Consider the following 20,197-nt stretch of genomic DNA (forward strand, 5'->3'; position numbering starts at 1 on the left):
TAAAGGCTGTATTACAGGTAAAAGTTCCTGCAAAAGCCTTTATGCAACAATAGCATAAAACCCGATTATGTTCTGAGAATCTGCATATTTACAGTTTAACGCACACTATTCCTTACAGTGAGAAAGGCTGTAAAGAGCTTAGACAACTGAAGGCATTAGTGTCTTTTGTGATTATTTTCAAAGAAAAAGACAGTCAAGACCTCATTGCTGAAATGGTGTAAATGCATCAGCCAGAAACAGACACTTCTATAACATGAACACAAAAGGCCAGCTGCATCTCACAAGTCTGATTTACCATCACAGAAAGAGTATGCTGGCGATTTTTCCACTACAAATCAGTTTTTACTTATATAAAACCCTCATGAAGCATTAAGTAAACATGATTAAAGTAAGCAGACCATTAAAATATATTTACATGTTCAGTGCACTTCAAATCCCTCAGTAAAAGGGTATTGAAACAACAGTGAAGGAGCTTTATGCGACTGTATTTGTGACAATGCAAAAAGTGGCGTTAATACTTTAAACTGCAAAAACCCACCCAGAAAAAAATGCAAAAACATTTAAAAATATGAGAAAACATAAAGAAAGAAAAATGGCTAGAATGCTACCCAAAAAAGCTGGAAAAAAGCCCAAAAGCACAAAAAGAACAAAGAAAATTCACATCAGTTGACTAACAGCATATACAGATTGTATTCTTACTCTGATTTCATGAGCTGTTAGCTAAACGTTAGCAAATTAACAAAATATTTTCCTTTAAAATGAGAGCACAATAAAGCTGTAATATTACAAAAAATTCCCTTCAGAATTAAAAACAGAAAGAATAAAATGATGCAGAACCTATTTATACAACACCTATGAGAAATATTTGTACAATCTGAAGTTTATAAATAAAAAAATAAACAGTTATAAATAATGGTAAATAGTATTAGAAAGATACTGTTTCATGTGCTGTCTAAATAAATAAAAATGAGTAGGTTTTCAAGCCCGTGAGGTATATCCAGACACATTCAGCACTCGTGCTGGACTGATTTGGATCTCTGCTGCCTTACAGCCGTCCTAGCCACACACCCACAACAGAGCCAAATCCAAACCACTCAAGATTTGCACAGCCTCATTGGCAAGCTACTAAAGAATTAGAGAAAAAAAAAACAACAGTTTCCTCCCTAGAAACTGTATTTCATGGACAGGGATATTATCCAAATTAAACATATAGGATTAAGGCTGGAGAACTCTGAATATGGCCGCTCAGTGGCACCCAGCTACCCAGCTCAGCTGTCTCAGGCTCCATCCACGTGAAACTTCCTTTTGAAAATGCACCGAGACTCCGAAACTGCTGCAGAGCCCTAGGTGAAGGCAACGGGATGGACGAGATGCAGGAAGGGATCTGCGCAGACAGGAACCAACCCCAAGAGCCCTGATCGTTGTCCCCAGAAGGCACTTGAGAACAACCTCCACTTCCCGTGCCTGCCTTACCAGGACCCTATTTAGATATTACCACTAAATACCTGAACGGTGATGCCAAAGATCATGGGAAGTGTATTTCTCACTGAAATCTTTTAATTTTTTTCAAATCACACATTTGTTCGCATATAAGGTACTTCACACAACAACTGATACAGGCCTTGTTGCTTGCAGTGTTTACAATACAGCTTTAGAAAAACTGTTAAAATAAAGTGAGAAGATCCTGATAAATGTTCAAGTCCGATCTCACAATAAAGATACATTTTCCTTAAAATGACATTATACAGTTTCTATGAGGAATGACTCTTAGCATCTATAAAAGTCACATAATAAAAATAAATACTTTCGGTCATTTACAACAAAAGAAATATACATTTCACTTAAACAGGTAATGATACTTTAGTAGATGACTTGTCAGTGACTGTACAATCCTGAGTATGGTTTTACAAGCATACTTCACATCATCATTTGCCTCCAGAAGTCCACATGACATATGCCAGTTCAAGAAACCTTTTATACTTCGGAGAATCAGTATCTTAATTTAGCTTTGGTAATTATTGTGCAACTGTGTAAATCTTCCATTTGCTTTTCATATACCGAGAGATGAAAACAGGCACTGTTATTATTAGGATTCTTCCATCACCTTTTGGCACTGATAGAGCAAACAATCTGGAAGAGCAGAGCAAGGCGATCTGAACCACACAGCCAGCATCCCTGCATGAGTACGACAATGCAGCAGGCAGGGCACGGAGGGAAGCAACCGGCATGCCAGTATTCCCTCATTACCTTAAAATAACAGACGCCATGGACAATTTGAGAAAAATAATAATTAGATGTAGCAACTGTATAGATTATAGATGTATAGTTCACAAAAACTCTTACTTTCAAAGCCCGTTTCTTCTGTTCTCTTCTACTCTTGCCTGCTGCTTCTTTATCACCCTGAGTCACGCCTGTTGCATGCAATCCTGGCTTCGTACCTTCTGCCATAAATTCTCACCTGCACTTTTTTCTCCCCTCCAAAACCCTTCGGAAATCGTGGTACAAATAGCCTGCTACCTGTGAAAGTTGCTGTTTTCTGTACACTAGTACCCCGAGATTTCAGCGTTACACAGATCCCCCAAATAAGGCCATTAAAGTCCACAGCAAAATGCCCCTGGGTAAGGTTTAGCATGCTCCCAAATGTAGACTGTAATGTACTTGCTGCCACACACATTTTCCTGTAACAATTTGCAGATCGTAACAACCTTACAATGTAACTTCACTCACCTATAATATCAACTACATGGAGTTTTAACTTCTGTTGCAGTGTATTCAGAGCTGCTGAAAAGGAATCTTGAGAAGACGACAGTTTTAAATTCTGTTTCACATCATTAGAAAGGGACAGCCACAGCTTCCCAAATTCTTCTGTAGTCATTTCCATTGGCCTAAAAATAAGTTAACCACAGATCTCAGTCAAATAAGACATATTACTCAGGATATACTTGGTCTTCCAAAAAGATCTGCATCTAAAAAGCAAGTGGACAATAGCACAAGCAATAACAAAATGTAGCTTTGTCTAAACAAGCTCTTTTTTTTTTTTTTTTTTTTTTAGTTTAGATCATTTGATCAAAGTAAATAAAAGAGTCAACTACCTTAAGATGCTTGCTTATAAATAACTGCATACAAATAAGCATGGAAAACAAGGTGAAATTCACCATGTCAGAAAAGTCACGAAACAAAAAGTCTACCTGAAAAAAACTATTTTCTTCCTGCTATTAAAAAGTGTTCATTCCCTCCCCCCGCCAAAAAAAAAGTTTTCTCAAATAATGGATCAAACCAAAGTGGTTTAATTGTTGCTATATTCTAAAGCAATATATCCTTCTTAGCTTTCTGTTCACTCAGTTCTAATAACCTGCTCAAAAAATTATTCTTATTTTAAGAATATTCTAAACTGCAGATACAGTCAATATCTTTACAGGATTTGCATTTCTTTCTGGAATTCATCTTCCCTATCTCCCCTTTTAAATGTAAAAATAAACATTCATCATTAACAGTAATCTCAAATTCATTGAAATCTGCTGCTCATAGATTAAATGTTGTATTTCACACTCAACACCAAACCCTCCCTGCACTTATCTAATATTTATTCGACCACATGCATTTTAGAAAATGGCAGCTCATTCTATTTACCTGATGAAGTCCAACAATGATAAAATGATTGAAAACTGAAGACAAGTTTCCATCTCTGACTGGTAACTAATGGAGCCAGAAAGAATGCCCTGTGTACAGATTTTGTCCATCTGCACACATTGCTGGCAATATTCCATGCTCTGAGCTTCTATTACAGAGAAGTGGTAGGCTGGACTCTCCGCAATCTATACACATTAAAAAAAAATGTGTAATATTTATGTGGAATGTTAAATGAGTTACAAGGAACAGAAAGACAAACTACGTTCATCTTCTACAAATGCCATGACAGATTTGATACAAGCCCAAAACCATCAGAAAAAAAGTCATAACCCATTAGCAGCTCTAAAAAAGCATTTTGGTCAATTCCCTTTGTCTGGTTATCACTTTTTTAGTGCCTTAATGTTTTTATAGTTCTGTCAGTAATTCACTAAAATCCACAGATAAGCATGCTGATATACCATTCCCAATTAGCTTTTAAATTATTTACATGAAGTTTCTCTAAAGACTTCACCACATGCTTTCATCAGCCTTATTTGTATCACACACACAGCAAAACTGACTCCTCTCCAGTATCAACTGAGTGAAATATGATTGATGCCTTTGAAAATAACAATCAAAACTTGAGGTAAGCTTGCACATCTTTTTGTGTGTGAAGGAAGAAATGGCAATATATCAAATGACCTGGAGTATACAATTGAGTTTTCCTTACCCCTTAGAATGTGTGAAATAGCCATAAAACAGGTTTTTAGGAAAAGGTTAAGAGAAGAGACATGGCTATTATACTGAAGAAAATATGCTGTAGTTAAATGCGGATTAAAGCAAGAATTCCAAATGAATTTGAAATACGCTTGAAGCGCTTTCTTACCTGAAAATGTTCTGCTTCTTCAAACACTAGGTTCACAGAATTAAGTGCAGAAGTGTTTTTATTTGAAACAAACATTGCAAGCAGCAGAGAGTCATCTGTCCACACCTTGCACGAATGTAGAGCTAGATCATCACTCTGACAAAGTTCCACTACTTCAGAGTGAGGGAGTTTTGCTAGTTCTCCTGGTAAGGAAGGGGCCAACAGGGTTTTACTGGCGCTTTCACATTCAGCACTTGGCAAAGGATGAAAAATTTCAATATTACTATCAGCAAACAAAGAGGACGATGACAGCCTACTATCTAAAAGTTTGTTATCCAGTCCATGTTTTAAGGACTGAGGTTTTTCAGACGCTAAACTATCTTCCACAGTATCCGAACAACACAGGGAGGCCTCCCTTAACTTTGCATGTTGAACGCCCTCACAGCCTTCCTCGTTACCAGGTAGTACATCAAGCAAGGGACCAAGGGCCAGCGCAGCACTATTCTGGATGTCCGGTGTCCCTTCGGTGTTTTGAGTTTCATTCATCTTTGATTTTCTTCTGAACTTCTGAGGAGCCATGTCTGCTTTCCCCATCTGAAAAGAGAAAGAGGAGTGAAAATAAAAAGGATTTTTTTGCTTCTACAGATTAGCTGCATACTTATTAACAGAATGAAACAGAAAGAGCAAGGACAAATAATGAACAATAGTTCAGACAACAAACACAAATGGATTATAAACATTTTAAAGAATATAGCAAAAGGTTTATGTTAAATTTCTTGCAGGGCACTGGGAGAGTCTGTAATGCAAAAATGACTCTCAGCCGTCTAATTCATAAAATAGAAGATGACATTAAAAAGGATCTCATTAAAACAATGGTAAATGCCAACATTTGAGCTGGCAGATATGATTAGGCCACTATTAAAAAGATTACCTAATGGTGAATTCTGTAATCTTCTGCATATTACCATAAAAAAAAGAAGTATTGACATTGGGTGCCATACTTTAGCCTTATTGCCAAATGGGCAATTTTTATGACTGTTAAGTTTGGTCAAAGAACAGTTATCCTTGGAAAAAGTCTGAGAAAAGAATCATAAGCAGAGCACGGAAACAGAGGGAAGTAGAGATAAAATCAGTAACTGTAAATAAGGACATACAGAAACTTCAAACTGGTAGATCAACAAAATAAACATACTTACCAGACTGACACCAGCATTTGACCCTAGTCCAACAAACAATGTTGATGCTAACTGCTGTTTCTCTTTTTCTTCCTCCGAGAGACTGGCAGCTTGATGAGACTGGGACACAGGAGGATCAGACACATGCCCTGTCAATAAGCTGCCACAAGGAACAGTCAGAGGTTCATCTTCTTTCCCTATTTTGTTATCCTTTTTTGGGAGATAGCCTTCCTTTCCCCAGAGTTTCCTTACTCCATCGAGTTTCAGACTATTTGTCCTAAAAAAATAAAAATACATGGCAGAGGTCAGAGGTAGATTCCAAGTTCAACTGTATTCTATTTACTTCCATATAATGAAGCACCAAAGAGAGACATGATATTAATAAGAACATAAGCTTAAATGTACTTCTTCATTTCAAAGACAAATCAACTTACTCTCTATGTCCTGTCTCAGCACTATTACCAGATGTATCAGAACCAAAAGATAAACCAGTGGGAGACTGTCTGCCAGTGAAGCCAGATGAAGACATGCTCGAAGCAAACGACAATCCGTAAGGTTCAAAATTCAGAGCTGTAAGACAGACCGAATCTTTTAAAAATCACAATGAAACATAAGCAGTAAGAAAAAAGAAAAATTGAAAAGAGATACGCTGTACTGCTCTACCTCTCGGGCGTCAGAAAACAATAATGATAATATAAATAACAACATCATTAATCACTTCTCTAGCTGCAACATACTAAGAACTAGGATGTCTTTCTGCAGATATCTTCAATATGTGCTTTTGTTAGTTGTTAGAAACATTAAACTTACTGGACATAAGTCATCACTCCCAGCTGCAAAATATACTAATTAGTCCTAGTGTTACTGCATGAAAGTAGAAGTTAAACTCTCTGTACTCAAAAATATCTTTGAAGCATTATGTATATAATATGCACACATATATATAACATTACTTCAAGAAGTTTTATTAAATGTACACTTATGCTGCTTGTTTCTACGCATCAGATAGTTACCAGATATTGGCTGAATGCATTTAAATAAATCACCTTTTTCCTGTGAAAGCTTCTCCTCCTGTCTCTGGTGATGAGGTTTATACGGTGCTGCACCACGGCCAAGGCCCTCAGCCACAAATCCATCTAGAAAAGATAAGGAAGCATCCACCTACACAGAATTAAAGAAAAAGAACACAAAATTAAGAAAAGAGCCACCAACGAAAATTAAAAAAAATCATTCTGTATGAACATTTCAGTGCCAAGATCAGTGTTTTTGAATAGGAAGCAAAACCCTAGGACAAAAAAATAAATCTGTATCATAATCAATAAATAGGACCTAACTTATTAAAAAAAAAAGAAAGAAAACAAAAAAGAAAATATACTCTTTAAAAACTGACTTCAGATTACTAACTAAATACCATGGCCCTTTACTTTTTGGTAATGAACATTAAAATTCGACCTAGATGTCTGAAAAAGTATGTTTCCCAAAACTCTTTTTTAATGAGACTGAGAGACTAGTGCATGCAGTCTTCACTGCCAGATATAATTCACTTTCACAGTGTTTCCTGCAATATTCAATCCCTGACCCAAAGTTAATGAGGAAGACTATGCAGCTATCTTACCACTATGTCATTGCAACTAGCATCAAAAGGAAGCAAGTTTTTCATCAACACTTTGTCTTCACACAGATGCTTTAATTCAAAGGCATATTGCCTCATACAGGTATCTAGAGAGGTGCTGAATTCTTGGATTATTTTGTGCACTGTATTAGAACAGGAGGTGCGTGATGCTATTTTGGTGACTGCAGCCATTATCCAAGCTTTTGTTTCAGGAGTAACGACCGCCTTCTTCAGCAGCCTGTGGAGCCGTGTCAAAATAATCTCTGGATCAACATCTGTGGCAAGGCAGGAGTATTCCCCCAAAACCTAGGCACAAAGGACAGACAAAATACACATTTAGTCACACACACACACACACACAGCGGTGCTTTCAGTTTTGAAATTAAGGTAATATAGTAACACAGCAAAAATCTACCTCACATTCAAGAAACATCACAGACACTGATATAATTACTTAGAAAGCCTTAGAAACTGCCTTTCTATCTGCATAAAATGAAAGCAAGAGATACGATGTAAAGGGAAATACCTCTAGTGGCTTTGGACTAAAGCGTTATCACTTTAAAGCTGTCTGCAACCCAACCCATAACTAAGAACAGCAGTCAGCATAGTTGTCTTCCAAACTGCTGCTGGTTTAATTGCTGGTATATTAAGGACAAAATTGCTTTCAGTAATGCAAAAGATACAATCTCAGCTGAGCATCCAATTGCTTACCAAGGACTCCCCATTTTATTATGGGAAGTCAGGTCTGTCAAGCTTACACAACTGATTAAACCGTCTCCAACCCGCTTAAGCAGGACTTATCTCAGACACACACACTCACATTGTTTTGTTTAGTGCTCTGCTTTAAATGACTTTTGTGTTTACTTCAGCAGACTCCATCTTCTCATTTCTTAAAATCAAATAGCTGTCTTGAAAAGGAAGATAAATATAATAATAACTTCCTTACAAAAAAAAAAAAATGACTTGTCCATAATGCATCCCCTTCAGCTTGGGTGGAACCAGAAGCTTACCCAGATGCCAGAGAACGTGAGCACTGCAACTGGGCTGTTAGCTACTAGGCTAAACGCATTTCACAACTGCATCTGGCCTAACTGATAATGCTGGGAAGGCTCCCAGCACACAGTTAGAAGTCACAGCCAAACCATTCTAAAAGTCACCAGCCTTGAAAGGGAGATCTCCTTTTCCACTATCTAGCACAACCTAAGTAGTCTTCAGGCAACAAAAGAGGTTGCTAAAAAAATGGACTTCAGGATTGTATTGCAACATCAAATAAAAATATTCATGACTAAAATTTAATCTTAAAAACAAATATTTATAATTCGAAACATCAAACCCTTTCATAATTCTCTCCCATCCACGTGTTCGATTTTGACCATGTGCCCACCTTACCCAACTCATAACTTGCAGAAATTTCTGTGGATAGAATGCTTCTTCCTCTTCTAATAATGCTAAATAAGAATGCACGGCATACAGCCGTAACTGTTCATCTTCTTTGCCATCATCAAATCCTAAAGGGAAAATAACACATACTTTGTCTGTAAAAGATGCCTCCTGCACCAGATGTTTCAAAAGGCATTTTAAAAAACAAAGCCAGCTGATTAACTAACATCTGGCTAACACTTCACAGCAATCAGTGAGTTACCTTCAGCCAGGAGCCTCAAGAAGTTGTTGGGGATATCAGGATACACAACATCTCCTCCAACTGAGAACACGGCGTTCATTGTTTGGATGAACCACTCGTTGCCAGGGGCATACGTGTCCAGATGTTAAGGAATTAAGTGCTAAGGCATAACTTTTTAAATCATTTTGGTGTGCTTCCTAAAGAAAAAAAAGCTTTATACAAGTTATTGGTCCTGCTCATAATCCAGCCGATCAATATTTCAGAAAATGCGAATAAATTAGAAAATTCTGTGTCTTGCCCAGCCAGTATCTAAGAGTACAGAAAAGGACAGAAGGAAAAAGAGACAAAAGAATTCATTACCTTTTTTCTTTCTGGCATGCTTAAATGACTCTTTCCTTATTTCTATGAAAATGTATTATCCTTAAAAACTATAGTTTATACATGCCAACAAAAAAGTCTCTAGTGGGAAGAACACTGTCACCATTACAGAATAAAACGCTGACGCATCTCTCTACTTTCATGCAGAGATATAAGGCTTTAAAGTTTTAATTTAAAAAATGGCTTTTAATGCCAAACTCCAAACCCAAGATAAAATATTTGAGAATACCTTTCACGTGTGAAATATAAAAATCACTGAATGTTTTATATGCATTTTCTTTTACTCATCTTTTGCATTTAAAGTAAAAGGCTCAGCTGTAACAGTTCCTATTACAGAAGATCATGAAAAAAGCTTTGATTTTTGGCTGAGCTCTGACTCCAAGTCTTCAGAAAAATAAAAGGATATTTCTCAGCTAGTTCTGCTACTTTGCCAGTTAAGCTGATGATGGTATATTCTTCTTTGCTTTGTTTTAAGTAATCGAGCATCTTCTGAACTATGACAACTACATTCTGTCCATTTGTTATTCTATAGAGAAGCTCTAAAGTCTGAAAGAGAAAGCAAAAAAAAAGCCCAAACACTCAACTGGCTCTGATGAGTCAACACAGGAATTAAACAAAGAGACACTTTAGACTGATGTAAAATTGAGCAAATGTTTTTATTTGTAAAGCCTTAAATGTAATACAACGCCTATCTACACCGTTTGCCACAGTAATACTGTTCATAACTGCTGTCTCAAAGTAACTGAGACATATGTCTTTAGCACCATTCTTAAAAAAAAAAAAAAAAACACACACATTGCCAATCTTGAAAATTAAATCCATTTATGGTGTTCAGAAATTAACTGACCTCCCTTTTAATAATGGGATCAGGATGGTCCAGGCACTCAATTATTGTCATCTGGTGTTGAAGTGCCAGATTAGGATCCTGCTGGACAACATAGGTCAGTGCCTTTAAACCTAGAAAATTAGCATTTGGAAATGATAAAGGACTATATATCAGCACAATCTGGTAAAAAAATTCTTAATGAAGCCAGGTATCCTTACCTAAATATTTCAGATTAATTTTGGATGACAAAACAAATTTTCCAATGCACTTGGCAGCCTTTTCAAGTAGTTCAGACTTGGGGTGAATTGTATATATTGTTTGGACACATTCAAATAAGATGGCTGGGGCAAAAACAAATAATTAATGTGTATTAGATAGTTCTATAATTCAAACATTTTTAACAAACAAGCGTACATCTTAGGAACACAACTACAAGGCCAAATGTGGTCTATTTAGTATATTAGAGCAGACTACTATCTTACACCCAAGATATACCTCTGAAGTCATCAGACCTCCATTTCATTTTTAAAGTATATTTTCTGTTCCTACCCAAATACATTTCCTTTCTGCAAATAAAGTATTCTCACTGCACACAACCAAACAAAACTGCAAATGTCTTAAAGACAGTAACAATATAATACTGGGGTACTGAGCAAGTGGAAATGTACAGTCACCATTCTAGTACAGCTGTATTTACATATTTCTAAAAGCAGAGATACTCCTTCTCGCTCATTAACAAAAAAATAAAAATAAAAAGAAGAAATTATGATTACTTTCTTTTAGGATGCAGCACAGAAATACGGCCAAAAATATGCATTGAAGTTCTATGCAGGCCATTTGGCATAGGGAGTCAAAAAGAGAAAAAGATAAACTACAAAACAGCATGGGGAACAGTTCTGTTGTATGTTGACTTAAAATTTCTTACATAAAAACAAGCATTCCTCTGTTAATCTACAACAGATTATGAAGCCTACAAAGGGATTCAACCTCATAGAATGAAATGTGAAAACAAAGCTCTTCCAGCATCTTAGTGTATAAACATATTTTAATAATCTCAATGATTACATTTCTACCACCCTGCATTCTGATAGCTTCCCAAAATATAGAGCTCTCACTGCAAGAGGATGTCCTAAGGTTACTAAATCTAGTTGCAGAACACCTACTCATGTGAAAACAAGCTGAAAACCTATCACCTTTTAGCATAAATATTTTAATGTTCTGGCTAACTGCATACAAATTTCTGTTTTGAAAGCTCTGTGAGACTGAACTGTGACTCTTTAGAAAGCCAAGAGGCAACTAACATTTTCAGTAAGTCCTGATTTTTATGGTCATCCGCAACGGTTTTAAGAATAGAAAAACTGCCCCTCCTTAAAAACAAGCAAACAAATAAACAAAAACACTGCCTGTATGTTGGAGAAAGCTAGAAAAAGAAACTGCATTATACTCAACACAGAAATTAATTCTTTATCGTAGCAATTCAGGCAAACACTTAAACAAAGTTGCTCTAATCCATTCAACACACATTTAGATTTCCTTTTCAATTTTTAACTTAAATCCCTTAACTAATTGCCATAGAGTCAGGTAGGCAACAATTCGCCATAGAGTCAGGTAGGCAACAATTCGCCATAGAGTCAGGTAGGCAACAATTCATGTCTTTCCAAGCATTACAAAACCACATCTGAGAAAGATTTGCACATGAACAACACAATTGCCTGCAACAAGGCAAAAACATTCAATGAGCACTGACCTTGTATTAGAAAGCGTAACTGCTCATAATCACAGTTCTCTCTGGTGTGGGATCGTGGCAACTTTTTATAAACAGTTTATTGTATTGAAAAAACACCACCTACTCACATCTCTGTGTAAATCCTAATAGACTCTCCCCTTTGGCCTCTAAATACTTAGCACACAAGGTTTTGTTTATTTGGTTGGTTTTTAATTTTAACAAAATATTCTATGTACCTAAATACATAGAAGGAACAAACTGAATACCTTTAATGTCTAATGAATGTTTCTTCATATATTATTTTCCAAAAAAATATTTTTTCCCTACATTACAGTGGTAGGGAAGTTTACACAATGCTTCAGAAAATACGTATCAAGCAGACATCTCAATTTTCTCTCTGTTCCATTAGTATAGGTACCTTGACAACATTTATAGGGCTTTACTATAAATGCACAAACTGCTGATTTTTTTTACAGTGAATCATCTCTCTTGGGTACTTGAGAAAACATTAACAGGTGAGGCGGGGAAGGTAAAGAAAAATCCAGAGAAATTACTCAGAGTTTTATTAGAAAAACTTTATAATACTGTTATTTTTCTTGATTTTGTTTTAGCAACAAATACAGCTTTCCCTGCAGAAAAGGTAATAAAATAAACATAGCCAGCAACCATGTTCTAGAAATTTAAATTTAGACAAGTGCCAAAAATATCTTTTCACAGGCACCACAACACTGAAGTCTGGAAATGTTATTTTTATTAACTGTGGCTACTAGGAAAATATCTATCGGTAAGGGGCCGATGTCATCACTATTGCACGATTTTATTGTCTTTCTTGAGGCAATGAAAAGACCAGTGGCCGAAGAGCTGAGGCTTTCTAACAGGGTGGTAGCGCTAAAATTTTTCTACTATAATTTATTTCAACTTAAGCAATGCTCAATAACGGCTTTCCAGGAGAAGTCAACTTCCTGTATTCAAGGACAAGGACAATGCAAACATAAGAAAGAGGCTGTTCAGTTAGGACGATCTGATGCCCAGTAAACATTGTCTTTCACTGACAGAACAGACACCTATCAGCAAACCCTTAAAAATACATAGAGAACATAATTAGCCTTTTCAGATGTACTGTGTATGTTTTAGTATGACCAACTACTGACATTTTCACTCTTTGCAACTACTGATAATTACACACAATACTCTCACCCACCATATGTAATATTATGATTTATCTCTGCTCTTCTTAAAGATTCATCCAGAACATCATACATCAATTCACTTGTCCTGTTTAAAATGCAAAAGAATGTTTAGAAAATTCTCATTTGCAGCACTAATATATTTCCATAAGGCTTTACTTTAAAAAAAGAAGTTACCAATACAATGTGCAAAATGAATTATTCATATCCACAGATTCACTTTAATCTGTCTTTAAACAACATCTAATGATGTTTTCAGCTTTCAAATGAACCATTTACCACACCACATCAGCAGGAAAAAGTCACAGATAGACCTGAACAAAAATACACTACTTTAGCTATATATATATATATATTTATTTATATAAAAATACATACATATGCGTTTACTCAATTGCATGCTACGCTAGTAATAGAAATCCTGACCAAAAACGCATTCCACATGTATGCCATAATAATCAAGCACTTTGCTGAGACAGAAACTCAGAATTTAACTTCTCTATTTAAAAAAATCAATCTGCTGACAGTATTGTTTATAAAAAACAAATGTATAAGATCAACACTGAAATCCACCTGTTTTATAAAAGAGCAGAAAAGCTGTCCAGTTAAGCTCTGACCACTATGTGTTCTTTGTATCTCAAAAGCATTATTTGCAGAGAAAAATTTGGTTACCTTGGATCATCTTTTCCTAGTAGCCCCAATATTCTTAAAAGCTGAATTTGTAACCATGGTGCTGGTACGCTGTGATAATTGAAGTCAATAGGGAGCTTTCCTCCCACTACCTGCTTTAAGATGGTTACGAAACTCCCTGCCAAGTCCTTGTATCCAGATGAGTTTTCCTAAATAATGGAAAAGAAATACAATTCAAACATTTTAACATAGTGCCTCGAAAGTATGAAGTAAGGCCACAAATCAAATACAATTAAAATAGCTACACTGACCAACTGCTTCATGGTCAAAACTTCGGCTCTCACCCCCCAAACCTGTAAACTCTTCACTTTAAGCCACTGCTATTTACTCACACTTTTCTGAGGACAGTGAATGTCACTTGAAGCCAAAGGTCATAAATTTACATGCAAATTTCAGGACACCCCTTAACATACTATAAAAATTAAGTTTAGGTTTGCAGTAAAAATACCAATAAGCATTTGGATTGGGCAACATGTGGACCTCTGACTGAATATAAGAGACAGCTGAATAACCATCAAAAATAGCATAGATTTCCATGATCACATAACTCAGGTTTTCTAAAGATTATGGATCTATAAAACTTCCGAGAAAGGTCCCCATATTTGTGGTAGATATACAATCAGCCTCTAAGCTCTATTTTGTTTCTAATTCTTTGCCTACCTTAATCATTTGAAGATAAATATGCAAAGAAGCAGCCATGACTCCAACATCTCTGTCACACAGGGCTTTTCGGAACTTATCATGAATGTGCTGGACTTGGTTGGGAGCAATGAGATAAAATTTATACAAAGCTTGAACAGCTTTTCTTCGTACTATTTCCCTGAAAAAAAAATACACAAAACAAAATCAACCTGCTCTTGTGTTTTAAGCACTTAACTTAGCAAAATCAATTGCATTTCTCATTTCTACAGCACAGAAATATTAAGTTATGATGTTCTGAGGTCTGACGTAGAGAAAGACTGAGTACTCATGTTTTACAGATGAAGATTTGAGACCAAATGACTTTCTTTTAAAATCTTTAAGTTGCTCCTTAAGGACTAACTAAGCAAAGAAGTAACTAAGCAAACTTAAGGGTTCAGAAGCACCTGAAGATAGATTAAAAAAAAAAAAAACCACGAATGGGCACCAGATAAACTGGAAACTAGATGCTACAAATCTGCTGCTCAAAACAAACAAAAAGACTTTATAAGAGTTAATTACTGGATCAGTTATCAGTTCATTCTGCATTTTCTTTTAAGGTTCTCATCACCAGAATAAGACATTATATTCTGTGTATGGGATACTATTAAATAGCAAATTAAACAAATGCCTACACACTATTCAGTTAAGACTGGTGAAAAATGAGAGACAAAAATGGAAAAGGAAAACTAGCAGAGAAGAAATTTCTGAAGATGAGGGGTAAAGACCATCTCTGAAAAAATAACATTAGCTAGTAAAACCATGTGCAAGATCAAGTCGTTCAACTTTAGAACGTGACTTGAAACTCTGTAAGTGAATACATACTTTGAATGCTGCAGTTTGTCTTCTATTAGGGGAAGCACAGCTGGAATCATCTCCCGTGGAAAGATCTGGCTGACAACGGTTAACGCCATGCACACCTCTACTAGATTAGTGCTCTGTAAGTCCTATTACAATTATTGAAATAAGACAGTCATTTTTCATTTAAACTTTTAAATTCTCTACTAAACACACCCCAAAACTTAGGTAAACAGGCTGGACCTAGCACACCTGGGCAGGTCACACGCGAGCATCCTGCTGCCCCCCAGTCTGTGGCCTGGAGGCTTTTTAGATAGGAGCAGGCAATAAAGAGTCACACTAGTTGTAAGGAGCTTTGTTCATACTGCCTGCCTAAAAGTTTGAGCTGGCCTGCATAAAATTTTTATTTCTAATGAACAAAGACATTTCAACTTGTAAAAATAAAAATATAAAATACAAGGTATTCAAATTAATCAATAAAGAATTTAGCTAATGCTATTGGTTTTTGAAAAACTGTGCACCTAAAGATATACCTTCTCTTTATGAAAATAATAAAAAGCTGTTCCATTCTCATAGTCAGATATATATATACAGAAGTATTCAGCCTAATGTAGTATAAAAGTAATCATTATGTCAGAAGTTAGACACTATAATTATGTAAAAAGTAGAAATACAGAAGATGATGTTGATGAAATATTATTTATTGGTAATGGATTTTCAGTATCACTCCAAAGAATATTTCATTTTCCCTTCCATCAAAATCATCATCAAAAGAACTCAGAGAAGTCAACAGATACTTTTATATCAGAATACGTATGCAAGGCTCCTCCTGGAGTTGAGGATTTATACCCCAAAGTACAATTTGGTTCACTTTATAATGGAAATTTGATGACATATTTCCTTTTCAAAATTGTTGCTTATATTGTAAGTGTAGAAATATTATCAAAATTAAACAAAAATAAACGAAACAGACGAAGTCATTTTTCAAATGTCATTGCAAACCTCAAAAAGAGCAACTTCAAAACAACAAGATTTTAGTAATGAGTACATGGCTTAAACAATGATGGAAAAAACAGGGGAAAGTATCTGACCAACTTTAGTTTACCTCAAGACCTCCAAAATCACTGTACCTTCACAACTGTGTTCACAAGTAGAAGTAGCAGCTCATGATTTTCATGGAGAAATAAAGAAACTGCCAAGTAACCTAAAAAAAAAGAAAAGAAAAAAAGGAAGATTCCATTACTACTTTGAAGTAATAAAAAACTTAATAGAAAACTTAGTCCCCTAACATTTTTTAATGCTTTGAATTATTTCTTCTTGTATTATAGTCTGTCTCTTGCATTTTACTTATCAAGTTATTAACTAAATCTTTTTTTTTTTTTTCCTCTAGACAAACCAGTTACACTTAAGTTGCAGTAAAGCTCCACAAATGACAGCTAGAATTTCACAGTATGTGAGAAATAAAACACACCCTGATAATGCTAAAAAGTAGCCAAGGATATGAGAAATCATTTCCTGGAAAGTTAATATTTTCTCAGCAGACAAGAGGACATTTCTTCTTGAGAAAACTAATTTCCTTCTATCCATCTTTTTTCAAGAAGTAAAGTTCAATTTTAAATACACTACTGTATTCCAAGTTGAGTACTAAAATTAAATTCACCATCCTATTTCCAAAACTCCTTATTTATTCTCTCTAGCTATTTGGAATAAAGAGAAAAAAAATCTGGAACCCCAGGAAAGAAACTTGGCAGAATTTTTTTTCTTAAGAAAAATGAATCCTCTTCTTATAAATGAATGCACTTAAAGGCGGACAGGTACCACCAAACATCAGAAATACAGCATAACACTACTTGTACTAGAGAATTCGATTTTCATCAGGAAAGGCATGCCTCATTTTAGACATACGGATTGAAATGAACAATTTAGACACAAGCAACTATATTTTCCAGATTATTAAACCAGCCTATCTGACCATGGAACATAACTACACATTTTATCAGTTTAGCACAACTCTGAAACTGCAGTTCACTCATTTTGTGTATCTCACCCAGAACAAAGTTCTCCTTATGTATCACATATAAGTAAAGAATAAACAATCAAACATCCCTGCTGTAAAACCAACTTCTAGGATGGAAAGTGCTCAAACTGATTAATAACAAGACATACAGCATTTTGACATTTACAAAGGCCATATACAAGCTTTCTGCAAAACAGCTTACCATCTGCCCTCCTAGGTTTGATGCAGATAGACTTTCTTAATCCCTACCAGAACATCAGCAGACTGGCTTTTATTACTCAGGGAAAACTGCATCTTTAGATCACCATTTGTAACAGGTTTTCTTAGAAATTCCAATATTTGAGTGGATGATCCACATAAAATTCGAACAAAGGATATCAAACAAGCATGTCCTGCAAGACACTGCCTTCCTTCTGTGTATGCAGATACAGTATTGCTTGGAGTTAAATCATTTTCTCTGCAAACAAGAAGAAATGTCTTCACTAGGCAGTTGAACCAGCAACTACAAAAATTTTTCCACACAAGAGTGGCTAACAGCTGCTTCAAAGTCTACTGGGAAAAGCTATATAGCCACACTGGGGAGATAAGGAAATTCCTACGGCAAGGAATTTTAAATAAATTTGCAATAGCCTGTTAGATTTCCGCAGGAACTTCTGTGCCTCTGCTCTAAAGATCTCCCAATTTGCTTCATTTCTTACAACTGCTTCTAAACTAAAAAATCCTATAATCACCAAAACAGGCAAAAAGATTTTTGAAAGCCACTTTGCTAACAGTAATAAAATCTTTATAAAAATTCTAGACAACTACCCATAAGTTAAATAGCATTTAATAGACCAATGCTATTTAACAGACCAGAGAAAAAAAACAACACTATGCGTAGGGAAATAGTTTGTCTTACCATAATATTTTTGTCTAATCTTGTATTACACTATCTTCCAAAAATATTTCTTAAGAATATTATTAAGCTGCAGAGCCATACACATACCAACTCTTTTTTCCAGAAGATTTCCCTGCTGTGCTAGCTTGATTGCATGGATGTATCCAAAGGAAGACTCATACCCCAGCATTTCACAATAGATGAGTCTCACCATACACTCTTTCATCAGTCTCTGAAACACAAGAAATAAAGTATTGAAGATTTTAGAAAAAACATGTTTTATGCTGTTCTTCACTGCTTTAAAGAAGTAGACAACATTAAGAGAAACATGTGTACATGTATACATATATACATTTTCTAAAACCACAGCAGTACTAATTTTTCTGTGCTGAGTCAGCACTGATTTTGACCACAATGGAAGAAATCTCCACATACTATCCTTCCATGTTTTCTAATTATGCTTACTATGAGACCAACATCAAGTCAACTATAATCAGCATAAAAAATATTACTGAATTATCTTAAGCATTAGATGATCAGTGTAAATGCAAATTACTTCATACCAATTGCTGCACTGACCTAGGATGGGTTATTGATATGTTTGAAAGGGCAAGCTTTCTTTTTCTTTCAAAGTTTCTCCCTCACGTGGCTGAGTTTTGTATTAATTACCCCCAAATCAGGGGTCCACATAAACTCACACAGCTCAGTCATGATTGACAGTACACATGACCAAACACATCCTAAGCACCTAGTGACAGAAGCAAGGCCAGACTGCAGAGAGGGATGTGATCGGACAGAAGCCTCAAGTTTTTTTCACCTACATTATATCAGAGAAAACAAAATATCTAGACTGTGGGCACCCTATTACCATGGTTTATTTATATGAACTAGAACTAGTGAGAACAGTGTTCTCACTAGTTTAACCATGATAAAAAAACCATCCACGTGGGTATCTTTTAAAGCTGCTGATTAAACATGCATAGTGTGGAAAACCTTGACACTCTTTCTGACAGCAGAAACCAGGGACATTGCTCTCCTTGTGTTTGCCTGCTGTTCTTGCAGCCCATAAGCAGCAACAGAACTTACGAGCGTTGTGGTAGGGGCAGAAACTGTGGCTTTCAAACTGGTTAGTTCCTGCTGGATTAATTTTTCTTCCTCCTATAAAAGATTATTTTTAAGTGCATGATTTGTTAAGATAAAATGGGAAACATAAGCCAAGTAAAATACATTCATTTAATAACGTTCCAAGTTCCTCCCAGAATTCGCGCCCGAGCCCAGAGCCCCAGAGGCGCCCGCCGCGCGGCCAAGGCCGCCGCCGCCTCTCTCCTGCGGGCCCCGCGCCGCTCCGCACAGACAGCGCGCGGGCTCCGAGGGCGACGAGCCCCGAGACGAGGCCCCGCTGCCTCCCTCCCCGCCGCGGGCCGTACATGCTTGGAGGTGAGCGCCGTGATGCTGCGGATCAGGCTCCCGAGCCGCGAGCTGGCCGAGGCCCTGCCGGGGCCGGCAGCGGCGCCGCCCGGGCCGCCGCCCGCCTCGTGCTGCCCCAGCAGGCCGGGCAGCGCGCTCAGCGTCCGCTCCACCACGTCGCTCATGGCCGCCCCCGCCGCCCCGGCGGCTCCCCCGGAAGGGCCGAGCCCGCCCAGGCCGCGCCCCGCGCAGGCCTCGTCGCGCACTTCCGGGCGCCGCCCCGCGCCGGCGGACGGGCGGCAGGGGGCGCCGCTAACGGCCGTTAACGGCCGCCAGGCGCGGGAAGGGCTAGGGCGGCTGCGCCGCCGCGGGTGGAGCCCCGGCTGCGCTCTCGTCCTCCCGCCCCCGGTGCTGGGGCGGCTGCTGCGCCGGAAGGTGGAGCTGGAGGCCGCGCGCTGCGGCAGCGGCCGGCCCGGGCGCCGCGGTGCTGCCGCTCCGCGCTGGGGTAAGGCTCTCGGCGGCCGCTGCGCAGCGGGGCTGCCTTGGCGCTCCCTGCGCTCCTAGGAGGGGCGACTAGTTCACAAGGAGCAAGGACCAAGGTTTCTTCACGTGAAAAATAAGCCTTGAATTGATAAGAGTAAAAAACACAGATTTGTCTGGCTTTTCTAGCAGTTGTTTCTGCCATTTTGTAATAAAATGCCTTTCGAATTGAGATTAGCTTTATGTGGCCA

General features: G+C 37.3%; 1 protein-coding gene across 1 annotated transcript; it reads right to left on the reverse strand.

Moving 5' to 3' along the window:
- Positions 1–1,539: 1,539 nt before the first annotated feature.
- Positions 1,540–19,652, reverse strand: AP4E1 (adaptor related protein complex 4 subunit epsilon 1). Its single transcript, XM_088519534.1, has 21 exons — positions 19,487–19,652; positions 19,146–19,217; positions 18,168–18,291; positions 16,296–16,369; positions 15,193–15,314; positions 14,350–14,509; positions 13,672–13,838; positions 13,014–13,087; positions 10,305–10,427; positions 10,108–10,217; positions 9,651–9,806; positions 8,904–9,000; positions 8,651–8,769; positions 7,265–7,567; positions 6,696–6,810; positions 6,084–6,219; positions 5,671–5,926; positions 4,496–5,068; positions 3,631–3,815; positions 2,728–2,885; positions 1,540–2,247 (listed from the first exon to the last, which is right to left on the reverse strand). The coding sequence occupies exons 1-21, from the start codon at positions 19,649–19,651 to the stop codon at positions 2,087–2,089; spliced, it is 3,450 nt and encodes a 1,149-aa protein (XP_088375660.1). The 5' UTR covers position 19,652; the 3' UTR covers positions 1,540–2,086.
- Positions 19,653–20,197: the final 545 nt, after the last annotated feature.

This window comes from Tinamus guttatus, unplaced genomic scaffold (genome assembly GCF_059628265.1).
Source record: "Tinamus guttatus ecotype Peru unplaced genomic scaffold, ASM5962826v1 Tinamus_guttatus_pri_ptg000004l, whole genome shotgun sequence".
NCBI lineage: Eukaryota > Metazoa > Chordata > Aves > Tinamiformes > Tinamidae > Tinamus > Tinamus guttatus.